This window comes from Drosophila gunungcola, assembly GCF_025200985.1.
Source record: "Drosophila gunungcola strain Sukarami chromosome 2R unlocalized genomic scaffold, Dgunungcola_SK_2 000004F, whole genome shotgun sequence".
NCBI classification, from domain to species: domain Eukaryota; kingdom Metazoa; phylum Arthropoda; class Insecta; order Diptera; family Drosophilidae; genus Drosophila; species Drosophila gunungcola.
In genome coordinates, this window is record NW_026453167.1 from 3,040,690 (window position 1) to 3,053,230 (window position 12,541).

Consider the following 12,541-nt stretch of genomic DNA (forward strand, 5'->3'; position numbering starts at 1 on the left):
TCTGTAATAGAGAACTTAACACAAAGTAAAACACGTTATAAATTTGATATTTAAAATATTGTTTATGTTAATCGTTTCTCAGTTTAAAATGTCATATTTTCCGTTTTGCCATATTCATTTTTGTTAATTTTCGAGTGTTTTCATTTTTTGTTATTACTTTTTGTTTGCAAAACTACACACGTACATATGATGTAAATATATTAGTCTGCATTGTAAAGCCTTTATGTAATACATATATATAGAGGTGTATATAATATTTAATTCTCCTTTTAAATGTAAATTTTATTGAACCAAAAGTTATTTTTTTTGTGTGGTACGGAACTCGATTGCGCTTTACGGCAATTTTCCATATATATATTTTCGGTTTTTTTTGTTCAACTCTATCGCTAATTAATACATATCAGTTGTGATTTTTTTGTTGATTTCTTGTTAAACTGTTTTAAAACAAAGTCGAAACACACTACAAGAGACAGACAGAAAGATCCGTTAAAATACGCAACTTACAACTCTTGTTTTATCTTTATCATTTTGTTTTTCGTATTTTTTTGTGTAAATATGATTTTGACTTCTTTTTGGTTTTTCTTTCTAGGAAAATATATGGTAGGTGTAGGTATATGTTTGTATGACACCATTTGCTTAGCTTAACTTTTAAGAGAGAATACAATGAATCATGAAAATATCTCATCTGGTATCGTTTTGCGTTTATTGTGCTTTATCTCTGTGTCGAGGGGTTAAGTGTGATGATAATGGGTTAAGGGGGCTGTCACGCCATCATTTATCCTATTCCCCAGCTCACAACTGCTCGATCTCTCGAGGATTGGATATAGTTCTGCTAGATAGGGAAACCTTTCAGTTGTGGAAATAATATATATTATCTACTTAGTTGTGGTGGCTCAAGTTGTGAGCTTATAACGAGGGCTAACGATTACTTTCCTGCCCCATTTATACATTTTTCAGTGGATAATACTTTACAAAATATACTGTTCAAATATCTGTGTGAGTCCAGACGGTGTATATAGATTTATTGAATTATTTATGTGGGTACTGTTTTGTGTTTCAGGGATGATGATCCAGTGTGTGTCGTTTGTTCGTTGTGTAATATACATGGCTTTACAAAGATATAATGCTAATTGCTGAACAGTTTTAGCTGGCACTAGACTTGAGTGTGGATAATCAAAAGTGAAATTAATCGTACCTCAGATAGATGTGTGTATGTGTGTGTGTTTGTTTTTGAACGCGTTGTGGTTCTATCGACATGTTTCGGAATTTTGAAAAACTCCAGTGGTTTTGTTTTTCGGGGGACCAGTGAGAGATAAAATCGGAGCGTGCTCCAGATGGATTTATAATTTAGTCATAATTTAGCAAACATTTAATACAGGGATGCGGGTATGAGAGTTAAAACTAATCGCGCATAATTGCAGTTTCTAGCCTAAACACACATAACATTCAGCGGAACCACCTGAAGCTGCCGCAGATCGGGCTGCACATCTACATAAATATATATATACAGGTTTGTATAAGCTAGCAATTCTTCGGGCTGCAGTTAATAACAAACATAGAGCATGGGGAAGGCTAATACAGATTACACAAATGAGGGTCTAGTTAACGTAGCATATTAAATAAAATAATCACAATTTGATGCTGGTTTCTGCGAGTTTTTGAAACTCGCTCAAAACTAAAACTAGGGTTAGGTTTCGGTTTCGTTTAAGCCGCTGCTGCGGCTGTTGCTGATCTGTATCCGTATCTTGATCTGTATATGTATCTGCATCTGGCGGCTATGTGGTCATCGCTGCGTCGAGCAGGCCCAGCAAGTACATGCAGATCATCGAGACGAGGGTCAGGCTGAACACCATGGCGAACATGACGATGCACACGGGCCATCAGTCCGTGGCCGTCTTGCGCATTATCTTCCTGGCGAAGCCGATGGCCGTATCTCAGAGAATCTCACAGCAGCGGCAATAACGTGGTCGGTGTCCGCTAGTCACAGCCGGCGGCGTTCCGGGTGCAAAGTAGGCGTGCACCTTGATATTTGGTAGATGATTCTGTGCGCGACATAATTATTAGATATATTTGTACTAATTAAAGAACATACAATCCCACCTTCAGCTTGCGTATGGCGGTGCGGGTGATAAGCTGACAGTCGAATAACTCAATGCGCTGCAGATTGTGGCAGGACACCAAATGCTCTAGCGTTCGGTCCGTAATCAGGGGGCAATTGTCCAGCTCCAGTACGGACAGAATTTCCGCAGCACAGCTGCCAGTGGTGAGATGTCGTATGCCATCATCTGTGATCAGCTCACAATGCGAAAGGGTCTATTGGAAAGTAAATAATTTAAATCATCTGCAGATAAGATATTAAGGCAAGTTGGTAAAGCCTACCAATTTCTCCAAACTGGGACAACCGGTGGCCAGATGGGCCAGCGTGAGGTCCGTAATCTGGCTGCACTCCTCCAAATCCATCCGCTCCAGATATTTGCAGTTTCGCCCCAGCGCCTGGAAGCCGATGTCAGTGAAATTGCGACAGCCGGACACCTCCAGGGTGTTTAGTAGGTGATTGTGCTGCGAGAGCGACAACAGCGTGAGATCGGTGAGGTCTGCACACTTGGACACGCACAGCTTTTGGAGCTTGTGGCAATTGGCGGCCAGTTGGCGGATCGATGAATCGCTGATGGTCTACATTAAATGTAATTTAAAAAAAAACTCTTTTATAATACATTTTCCCAATTAATTGGATATTATATTATACTCACCTCACAGCTGTGTAGATTTAGCACCATTAAATCGGGACAGTATTTGGCCAGGCACATTATGGCATTGTCGTTTATCTGTTTACAACCTTTACTGCTGAACTTGCGCAGTTTGACGCAGCCGCGGGCCAGCGCCTCCACGCCGTTCTCGGAGATCAGGTGGCACCAGGACACGTTGATCTCCATGAGGTTCTGCGGGAACAACCCGATAAAGTATGCTTATTTCGTATGGGTTATTCAAGTAAACCTACTGGACAGCCATCGGATAGATACTTCAAGCTGTTGTCTGTTATGTTGGAGCACGAGTCCAAATTAATGGCCGTTAATTTGGAGCAATACCTGCTGATGGACTGTGTGGATATGTCGGTTATCTTCTTGCACTCCGACAGATCCAAGTGTTCAATATTGTGGCAGTGATTCGCTAGAGTTCTAAAAATACAAAATATTCATTTTATTTGTTGCTTTGGAGTGGTTTTCATTTATGGATACTCACCTCACGGACTGATCTCCCACCGATTGGCAGCCACGAAGCGACAGTGATTTGAGGAAACCGCGACATCGCTGAGATATATTCTCAATCACCGGACCCTGTTTAAAAGAAACAAATATTTAATTAGTAATTTGCTATATACAATTTATAATAATACAATGTTATTCTTATTATTTGTTAACAATTTGTAAATAAATGTTACTTTTTGTTTAGTTTTAGTATTTATATTGCTTAACGTTGGTTTTGATTATTTTGTTAATTACGGAATAATATAAAAATGTGTGTTAATCACATCATTTTAAGTATTTTAATAAGTTGTATGAATATTTGATGCTTACTATTTTCATGTGCTTTTAAGTATATATATATATATATATAAGCTTATATAATTATACACCATTTAAAATGAATTTATTTTTCAGTTAAATATGTACCATAAGTTGTACTTGTGTTTTAAGCTAATATACAATATTTGAATTAAATGAAGATAAATGCCTCTAATAAAATTGTAATTTATAGAAAACATAGCCCCCTGCAGATCTATCTTTTTTAGGATAAAATTGAAATTCTGGAAGCTGCTTGCTCGTGGCTTTAGTTATCATCCATTAGATGCCCCAAAGCTCACCTCGATATCACGTTGAAAGTCGAATAGATTGATTTTCTGCCAGCTGGATCCATCGAGGGCCAGCACGTTCCAATATTTGCATACCTGTAGCATGAAAAATTCATTAGTGGAAAGACGGAAAACTGACGACCTCAACTGGGTGCTTAACTGGTGCCAGTTCATTTACCTGTGCACAGCGGCATAGTGAGACAACATCCAGGTAGGAGAAGACGCGCAGCAGTACCTCCTTTGGCAGTTGTTTGATTAACTCATCGTCCAGTTCGGTGGCGCCTAGGAATGTTTGCTGAAACGGACACAACATGGCGGATGAGTGATACATTTCAAAATGAACTCAATTCTATGGGCTGTGAACTTTCCAAATTGGAGATGTGGGGATGGCTAAACAAAATCAACTGACTGACTGATTTCTCAAGTGGTCCCAAAATAAAAAACATTAATGAAAACCAATAGATTCAATTGAATTCCGGAACAAAACAAATTAATTAATGGAGGAATCGCAAGACGAGAGAGAGAGAGATAGAGATAGGGGTAAAGCGAAAAAGAGACAGAGCGATTTGAGGAGGGTTTTGAGAGGATTTCTTGAGCGCTATATGTACAAAATGCTGGATCAAGATGATATAACGACCGCTGAAGTGGGTAAAAATGTCATCGAAGGTGGGTAACAATGGGTAATTTTTTTTGTATGGTTTTGTTCATCTTCCTTTATAGATTTTTTGTTTTTGTTTTTGTTTCTTTTTCTTATTGATTTCTTACGGATTGATCCTCCTGCTGATCTTGAGTGCTGGTGATCCTTTGCTGATCAGCTAGGCAAACCTCTGGCGTTATCGAAGAGCTCAATGAGCAACTATCGCTGCTGCTTTCCATACTTTTGGGGTTAATATGTACACCAGGTAATGGATTGATAACAGGCGTTGCACTGCCAAATGTGGCAGAGCGCCAAATGGTGCTGCAAAAGCCGCTGATAATGTTGCTGCTGCTGTGATTATTGTTACTGTTGCTGATGGGAGGGCTTATGTTGTTGCTGGAGTTGCTGCTGCTGTTGCTGCTGGCGCTGCTGTGTTGCCTAGTGTTGCTGCTGGCATTACCGTTCAGTTGTAAGCTCGGATTGTGATTGTTGTGGCCGTTGTTGCTGTTGTTGTTGTTGTTACTGTGATCTGTGGCACTACTGATGGCGGTACTATGGGTTTGGCTGCTGGTGCCGCTGTTGCTGCTGAAGCTGGCGCTGATGCTGCTGCTGCCGCTGGGCGGGCACAGCAACTCGATGCTGCCGCTGGCATTTCCACCGCCGCTGCTGCTGCTGCCTCCGCTGCCGGCGTTGCTCGTACCGCCGCTGCCAACGTCGACGACGCCTGTCTCCGCGGCGCTGGCAAACATTCTCGGTATCGGTTCTTATCTGCTGCTGTCTGTTCTCCTCTGCCGATTCAATTAACTCTTCAGCACTCTCTTTTTCTTTTCTTATTTGTTGTCAGCTGGCCGGCGCCGTGTGAACGCTCGATTAAATTATTCACAAATTGCGTCTTCAATACGTTGCTCCCTGATCAGTCGGGAATCGTCTGCTTATTTTTGGCCCAGCTCGTTTTCGATTTTTATTATTTTTAAATCATTTACTGCAGCAGGAACTGGTTAAGCGCTGTTTCTTTTTTTTTTGCACGTGGAAAATAGAACAACAGCGGAATTTAATACAAGACAAAATAATACAAAAAAAACAGAAGCAGAGAGTTTCGGACATCAAGGTTGCGGGCGTGCTTTAATTGAAATGCGCACCCAACTTTAAGCTCTTTGGGGCCTACTTCCCCTTCCCCTCCTCCCATCCACCACCCACTGTCGTGGCATTCAACTTAAATGAAAAGTCATCAACGGCAATTTAAAAAAGGCAATCGATCGAACGTGTGACGAATTTGAGTGAAGCGCGAACAAGAAGTAAGCGTGTATAAATAATAATGACAATAACACAAGATTGAATTAATAACTGAAAGAAATACCCTTAAATCCATGGAAGGTACATTGCATATTTTAGCAGTTTAGTGTACCAAATTATTAGGAAAATTTTCAAAACTCCGAACTTATTTTAAAACAACAAATTTGTATTTAAAAAAACTTTAAATTAAAATTTTATTACTGAACACAATACTCAAACATTTAATTCAGTTAAAGTATTTTTATTCTTTAAAACTTTGTATTATATTGATTATGTTTTTCATATGTTTGCGTAAAAATAAAGCATTATAACAACCGTTACCGGTTCAGTAGTTTTAATTAAATTTATTTAAATTTAAAAAATTCCGCCACGAAGCTAACAAAAACTTGAAATTCCATAGAGCAGGGTATAGACATATTTAACTTAACAATACAAATTCCTTTCTTTGTCAAAAGGTACTGTAAATGGCACAACAATTACAGAAGCTCTATGAACACAATACATGTCAGCTATAAAATTGCTGTTTTCACAATTGTATAAAGGCATTCATATGTATGAGATTCAAATAAAGCGATTGAAGGTCCAATAAATTATTGATTGCTACAGATCTTTAGCTAGAATAGGAGTTGAAATAAATATATAGTAATATTCATATGTTCATATTCAATTAGTCCATCAAAGGATGACAAACTATTATCAATTTATGACAAAAACACTTAAAGTGGCCTGAATTCAATCAAAGCGAACAATTGGATCACACATATGCATACGACAGTGGAGGTTAAAAATATAGTTGAAAGCGCATACTTTTAAGAAAACATATTTTTAAAGTAGTTTAAAATATATTGTAAGGGAAATAAACGCAAACAAGCTATTACATTCAATGACTGCAGAGAAAAAAACTTGTTGCTTAAAAGGTTTTTAAATTATCCAACCAATTTTTTCAAAGTTCTAAATACAATAAATAATCAAAAAAAAAACAATGTACAAACTCTTTTAATAGTATTTTTAATTTGTTTTAAAACATGTGGCTTTAAGCCATTTACAAGCCACCCACTACTATTATTTTGACCGCTGCTTTATATCGCAAGGCGCTATATCTTTCGCACGTACTTATGCAAATTCAAGTGCAGCTGAGACCCCAAATAGTTTCAACTCAATTCGCTTTAAGTGATGGAAGCGACAAGTGCAAGGCATTTCACTTGATTGCTGCGTTTTGCATAGTTTATTATTTATTTGATCATGCAACACATGGCGTATACGTAACTTAAACTAAAACAGCTGACAAAAAGTAAGAGCAAAACAGGGTGGAAAAGTGGGCGGTTGGTGCGTGTGGAAAAAAGTAAACAAATTAAAAATTCCCAGTCGGGCATTTACTTTCCAAGTGACCTCGAGCGCAAAAAAAAGAGGAATAAATGCATATACAATATGTGTATCGCATATGTATGGATATACCAGCCCACATGACAACAAATCTGGGCTGCATTTTATATAAGCCATGGCCGGGTCAGCTGGCCCACAAAAACAGTTGAAAGTTGATAGCACTGACAGACAAGCATGCTTCCGTTCTATATATTTTTGGTATACTATATACTAGCAAGCTATATACTCATATGCATGTCAGCAAGGTCAGCGAATAGGGAAAACTGGGTCAGCATCCAAATTGGGTTGCACTCAGTGCTTTTTTTATTGTCGATAAATATAGAAATTCATAAGAGGTAAGCATAAAAAAGCATTTATAACACAAGTGGAATGTTAAAAAAAACCTTTCAAAAATCTTAAAGCAGGCAAACAATATACACACAAAATAAAAAAAAAACGAACAGCTGATGACACACCAGTAAGGAAAAACAGGCGGAAAAGCCCATAACAACTACAACTAAAGAGCTGGAAAAGCAATCAGCACTGCACAAAACACACTTCTTTATGGCACATTTAGATATAGTTCGCCCTACCATTTGTTTATATTTTCAGTTGGACTGGCGTGAAATGGATTTTTCTATCACTTTTCCCTCAGCTGCATGGAAAAACCGTGTAAATGCAGAAACGCGAGACACGAAAAACGCAGGAGAGCTGCAATTTTCACGAGACAACATCGATGACAACAGAGCGCAGAATGAGAACTGAGTGGAGAATCGAGAACTCAACGCTGCCAGAGGTCGAAAAACAGCTGGCCCACAACAGCACTCTCTCTCTCACTTTATTTCTCTCCGGAAAATGCATTTGGGGGAGGCGGGGCATTGCACCCACACAAAGGTCGAACAACCAAAAGCTGGCTAAAAAAGTCTCAATGAGAGCGAGTCTTAAAGCGAAAGAGAGAGTGCAAATGGGGGATAACCGTCAATACTCAACTAAAGAACTTCATATACCCTTGCTCAACTACTTGAACTCTAAGGCAGGGTCAATCAGGAAATTAACACAAAGTCTACGTATGTAGTTTGAAGTATATGTTAAAATCGGAAAAAAACAAAGGTCTTTCAAAGTTTTAGTTTTTTTCAAAAAGTTAATATTAATTAAAGTTCTTTCCATTTAAAAAAGAAGAGTTTTTCATTGGATTAAACTATTAAATTTAATTTTCCTTTGTAATTTAATAATTTAGTTTATACGTAAAATGGCACACCGAGAGGGCTTTAGACTTAAATATTAAAAAAGACAATTTTCTCGAGGAAAAATGAATTAGTTTTCCGAATATTTGCCGAATATTTACATAAGATGGCACAAAAGAGTATATGTACATTGTAAAACAGGGTATCAATATCCCCAATAATAACTGTAAATACGAGAAGACCACTTCTCTCATTCTCTCCCATATCCATATCCCTCCCACACTCTCTTTTTGACTTGGTAAATGTGCAAGGGTTGCAATGCTACCAGACTTTTTGGTAGTGCCCGTCAGCTGTTTATCGGGCAATCTGTTTACTTTCGTTTGTTATTGGCTTTTGCTTTGGGTTCTAGATAAGTTAAGTACTCTAAATACCAAATACCAAGAATGGACAGTCAGTAAGCCCCAAAATAAATAAGCAATTTGGTGCGATTAAAGCATAGGAGAACGCAATTAAAATGAGTCTTCGTTTCCATTTCCTCTTTTTCCATTCCCAGTAATTAAAGCAAGTCCACAGAAAGAAATATTTATCAAATCATTTAAAGACTGATATGTGGAGCAATACTTAATACATATAAAGTTCTGTATAAATATTTAAGCGCCATTTAACAAAAATTTGATCATAATATTAGATAATTTATAACCTGATATATTATAATAGTTAAAAATAAGATAATGACAAAACTCAAAATTCTTAAAAGCTTAATCCCAAATGAATATTGGACTATATCAAAATCTCTGACAGTGTCTAAGAAATTGGTAAATTCCGCTCATGAGTTTCTTTTCTGTTTGCTTATTTACTTTACATTGTGTGCACATTGCACTTGGCGAAGAATTTCCAATTTGTCAGAAGTCCTCACTTCGCAACTGGTCATTATCCGAGTTTGGTGCGGGTGTTTTGTGGGGGCTTTGGGCGTTTAATGCTTGGGGGTGTGTTGACAGCGAGTTTATTGCACTTTTGTCGCAAGACAAACATATAATTTTTTGAGGGAGGGTGTGAGACATTAGCCACATTAGCTGGGCGAATTCCTGTCGCTCCGACAAAGGCGATGACTCCTGTTTGTATTCCGTATTCCTGACTTCAAAGGCAGGACAAAGAACTCGCTTTGCCATAAAAATAAACGAGATGCAGTCTATTTTAGTGGGATGGGTTTACGGGAGCTGGGGCAAGTGGAAGTGGCTGACTAACTGTCTGGATGGGCATACAAACAAAAGAGCAACAGCACGTCTTGAGCTTGAAAAACAAATGAGGGAAGAAAATACCCCAGGCAAACACAAGCAAAACCCAAAAATATTCTTGCGCTTCCATGCTTTTCAAAATCCATCATTATACAAATGTAGCGCTGTTCCTGATAAAATAATGTTATTAAAAAAAAAAAAAATTTCTTGGTGAGCCATCAGCTGTTTATCTAACAATCTGATTACTTTGCTTTGTTAATGTCTATCGCTTGGGGCACTGATAATTTAATCACTTTTAAAACCAATAAAAAAAATTAAAACAAATAACCTAATCGAATGTCATTGACTCGACCACCTGTGATTATAACAACTACTAAAAATAACAGTTTTTTTTATACATAAACAATATAGTTAAAATTTGTAGAAACAAGGATTTAATTGGAAATAAGAGAATATGGGTAAACTTCAAGGGGGCTCCATTAAACTAAATTTCTGATTACTTATCTATCTCTCAAAAACCTCTTGAGATTTTAGAGTACAAGGGAAGGTCAACAAGCTTTATTCTATCATTTCCTTTATACTTGTGAAGAATCTTTTAATAAAATAGAAACGACCCGGAAAAATGACAAACACTATTTGATGTACGATGTTTTAATAATTGCAACCCATTTTGTTTTAGAACCACTTTAGAACCACTTTCCCAAAATTGTTTTTGAAATATTTCAGTCATACGATTCGCAAGAATTTTGTGTGGATAAATCTTTTTAAAGCATTTTTGACATTTTTAGAAACATTGCAAAATTTTGGAATATTGCACTATAAACCTACCGGATTGCTTAACAGCAATAATAATAATAATAATAATAATAATAATAATAATAATAAGGTAGTAAAATATTTGAAGAAGACTAAGAATGTTTATAAAGTTTAGTAGATACTTTCTGTTCCTTAAACAATCTTTTTTAAACATCTCAAAATTTTATGATCACATCGTTAATCTCTTACTTACATCGTAACGATGATGATTGCGTCCCGAATTGGTCATTTTACGCGTGGATATATCTAGAGATCCAGATCCAGATCCAAATCCAGAAATGCAGTTTTTCCTTTCCCTTTCGGTCGTTTCTTGGTTCTCCCTCTCCCACGCTCTTTTGGTATTCTTTGTTGCCCCCGCTCTCTTTGTGTGTGCGTAGGTGTTTGTGTGTATGAGAGCAGGAAATTATGCGTCGTTTGCTGCGATTGTTGTTCTTCTTCCTCTTACTCCTTCTTTCTCTGTCCACCGTTTGTTTTTGTTGTTGTTTTTGCTGCTGCTGGTAGTTCTTTGTTCTGATTGCGTTGTAATTGTTGAATGCACTTAGTTGTTGTTATTGCGGCGAGAGAGTAATGATATCGGTGTTTTGCTGGTATTGGTGTTTTGCCTACATCACAAGAGATCTCTGTGTTAACTGCAAAAAAATGCAGCTATCCCGATATTGGCATTATAAAAACAAAAAACGGCAAAACAACAACTCGCTTCGTAATGCGTAAATACGTTTTTCCCGTTCTTGCATCTTTTTCGCCGTGCCCTTTTGTGCAGATATTCGCTTGCCCGCTCGTAGCGCCTGATTTTTTCCCGTTTTTATGTAATGGCGATTTTTGCTGCAAAATTTGTAATTGCAATATTGCACTGCCGATGAAAAGAGAGAGCACAAAAACACAAAAAAATTGTGTGACCGTAATGCGCAAGCAAATAAATCGAATAGAGGTTGGCGCAATCAGCCGTTAGTGTGCCCAAATTCAAATACAGGGATGGAGCATCTTGAAAAATGTTTAACCAGTTAAAAGGAGTTATTTATATCGGAATAAACCCTTATATATCGGAATAAACCCTTATTATATTTTAACTACGTGTTTAAGAACTTTTTTGTTTATTTATTGTAACAGTTCGAAAATTTGTAATAAAATATTTATTAAACTTGTTCTCCAACTATTTCCAACAGTCTGGCATCTCTATCAGCTGTCTGATTTTATAATTTTGCACGCCGCTTATTTCGTGTTTTTCCGGTAAATTTCTTTAAATCTACCAAAAACAAGGACTAAATACAAAATGTGGCCTATTGTAATGGCTCTCCTAAAGCGCAACGCTGTGTATATCACATTACCAATTGCCGGCGTGGTTGGTTTCGTTGGTTATAATCTAGAGAGTTGGCTATCTGATAAATATACCCCATACAGTCGTGAGTTTTATTTGGCATAAACCGAACTTTCTAGTTAAAAGATATGCTAATTTATAACACCCCTACAGCATCCATTCAAGAGTTACGCGCCCAACGTTTGACCGAAGAAAGTTTGAACTCGAATGCCGCCAATGTGGAGAAATTACGACTGAGTAGTCCTGTGCTTGAGCGCAATCTTTCCCCCTCGTTGCAGCCCAAATCCTAGAGTTAAACATAAACATGAGAAGTTATCTATAATAATGAGTTGTTATCAATAAAAAAAAAAGATACGCCAAAAAATTTACTTGAACTCGTTAGTTTCATCCCTTGCGGGGATCGAACCCGCGACCTTTGGATTAGAAGTCCAACGCGCTATCCTCTGCGCCAAAGGGACAGGTGGAGGACGGCTTTCCAATGACTCATACAAGACAAGTGGAGTTTTTATAGCTGCAAAACGGATAAAACAATTCTCGCGCAACTTCAATTATTTAATAAGTAGATTTAATAACAATAATAATCCATCTGTTCATTATTTTAGCATTTAGAACAAGTTGTGTTCTTGATGTAGAACATATGGGGGTTGAAGTGCTCTTTAGCCGTGTTTCAAACATAGCCTCGGTGGCGCAGTTGGCAGCGCGTAAGTCTCATAATCTTAAGGTCGTGAGTTCGAGCCTCACCCGGGGCATGTAATTTTTTTTCTCTTTTTATTATTTTGTTTCTTTTTCGGTTCAAAGCCATTTATTTATCCTTTAAAACGTTAAAAGCCAAGCAGCTAAAAATCATAA

At 37.5% G+C, this 12,541-nt stretch overlaps 2 protein-coding genes and 2 non-coding genes across 7 annotated transcripts; 2 read left to right on the forward strand and 2 right to left on the reverse strand.

Moving 5' to 3' along the window:
- Nucleotides 1–681: 681 nt before the first annotated feature.
- LOC128254041 (F-box/LRR-repeat protein 20) lies at nt 682–11,294 on the reverse strand. Of its 4 annotated transcripts, none has more exons than XM_052982819.1 (10): nt 10,571–11,294; nt 4,616–5,498; nt 4,029–4,145; nt 3,863–3,946; nt 3,241–3,335; nt 2,999–3,176; nt 2,751–2,939; nt 2,380–2,673; nt 2,101–2,313; nt 682–2,042 (listed from the first exon to the last, which is right to left on the reverse strand). In XM_052982819.1, the coding sequence occupies exons 2-10, from the start codon at nt 5,234–5,236 to the stop codon at nt 1,935–1,937; spliced, it is 1,899 nt and encodes a 632-aa protein (XP_052838779.1). In that variant the 5' UTR covers nt 5,237–5,498; nt 10,571–11,294; the 3' UTR covers nt 682–1,934. The 4 variants fall into 4 exon arrangements, with proteins under 4 accessions (XP_052838779.1, XP_052838780.1, XP_052838781.1 ...); XM_052982820.1 differs by lacking the exon at nt 10,571–11,294 and adding an exon at nt 7,736–7,900; XM_052982821.1 differs by lacking the exon at nt 4,616–5,498 and having other exon boundaries at nt 10,571–11,291.
- A 239-nt stretch (nt 11,295–11,533) lies between these two features.
- On the forward strand, nt 11,534–12,050 carry LOC128254050 (small integral membrane protein 12-A). Its single transcript, XM_052982839.1, has 2 exons — nt 11,534–11,777; nt 11,846–12,050. The coding sequence occupies exons 1-2, from the start codon at nt 11,648–11,650 to the stop codon at nt 11,980–11,982; spliced, it is 267 nt and encodes an 88-aa protein (XP_052838799.1). The 5' UTR covers nt 11,534–11,647; the 3' UTR covers nt 11,983–12,050.
- A 27-nt stretch (nt 12,051–12,077) lies between these two features.
- On the reverse strand, nt 12,078–12,150 carry Trnar-ucu (transfer RNA arginine (anticodon UCU)). Its single transcript has one exon. It is a non-coding gene; the product is annotated as a tRNA-Arg (tRNA).
- A 218-nt stretch (nt 12,151–12,368) lies between these two features.
- On the forward strand, nt 12,369–12,441 carry Trnam-cau (transfer RNA methionine (anticodon CAU)). Its single transcript has one exon. It is a non-coding gene; the product is annotated as a tRNA-Met (tRNA).
- Nucleotides 12,442–12,541: the final 100 nt, after the last annotated feature.

Bases quoted from the DNA above. Each gene is read 5' to 3' on its own strand.
- LOC128254041 (XM_052982819.1), bottom strand. From the start codon at position 5,236: ATGTTTGCCAGCGCCGCGGAGACAGGCGTCGTCGACGTTGGCAGCGGC. The intron at 3,336-3,862 runs GTGAGCTTTGGG...TCTTTTAAACAG, and splicing joins ACTTTCAACGTGATATCGAG to GGTCCGGTGATTGAGAATAT. The intron at 2,043-2,100 runs GTGGGATTGTAT...TGTCGCGCACAG, and splicing joins CCGCCATACGCAAGCTGAAG to AATCATCTACCAAATATCAA.
- LOC128254050 (XM_052982839.1), top strand. From the start codon at position 11,648: ATGTGGCCTATTGTAATGGCTCTCCTAAAGCGCAACGCTGTGTATATC. The intron at 11,778-11,845 runs GTGAGTTTTATT...ACACCCCTACAG, and splicing joins TAAATATACCCCATACAGTC to CATCCATTCAAGAGTTACGC.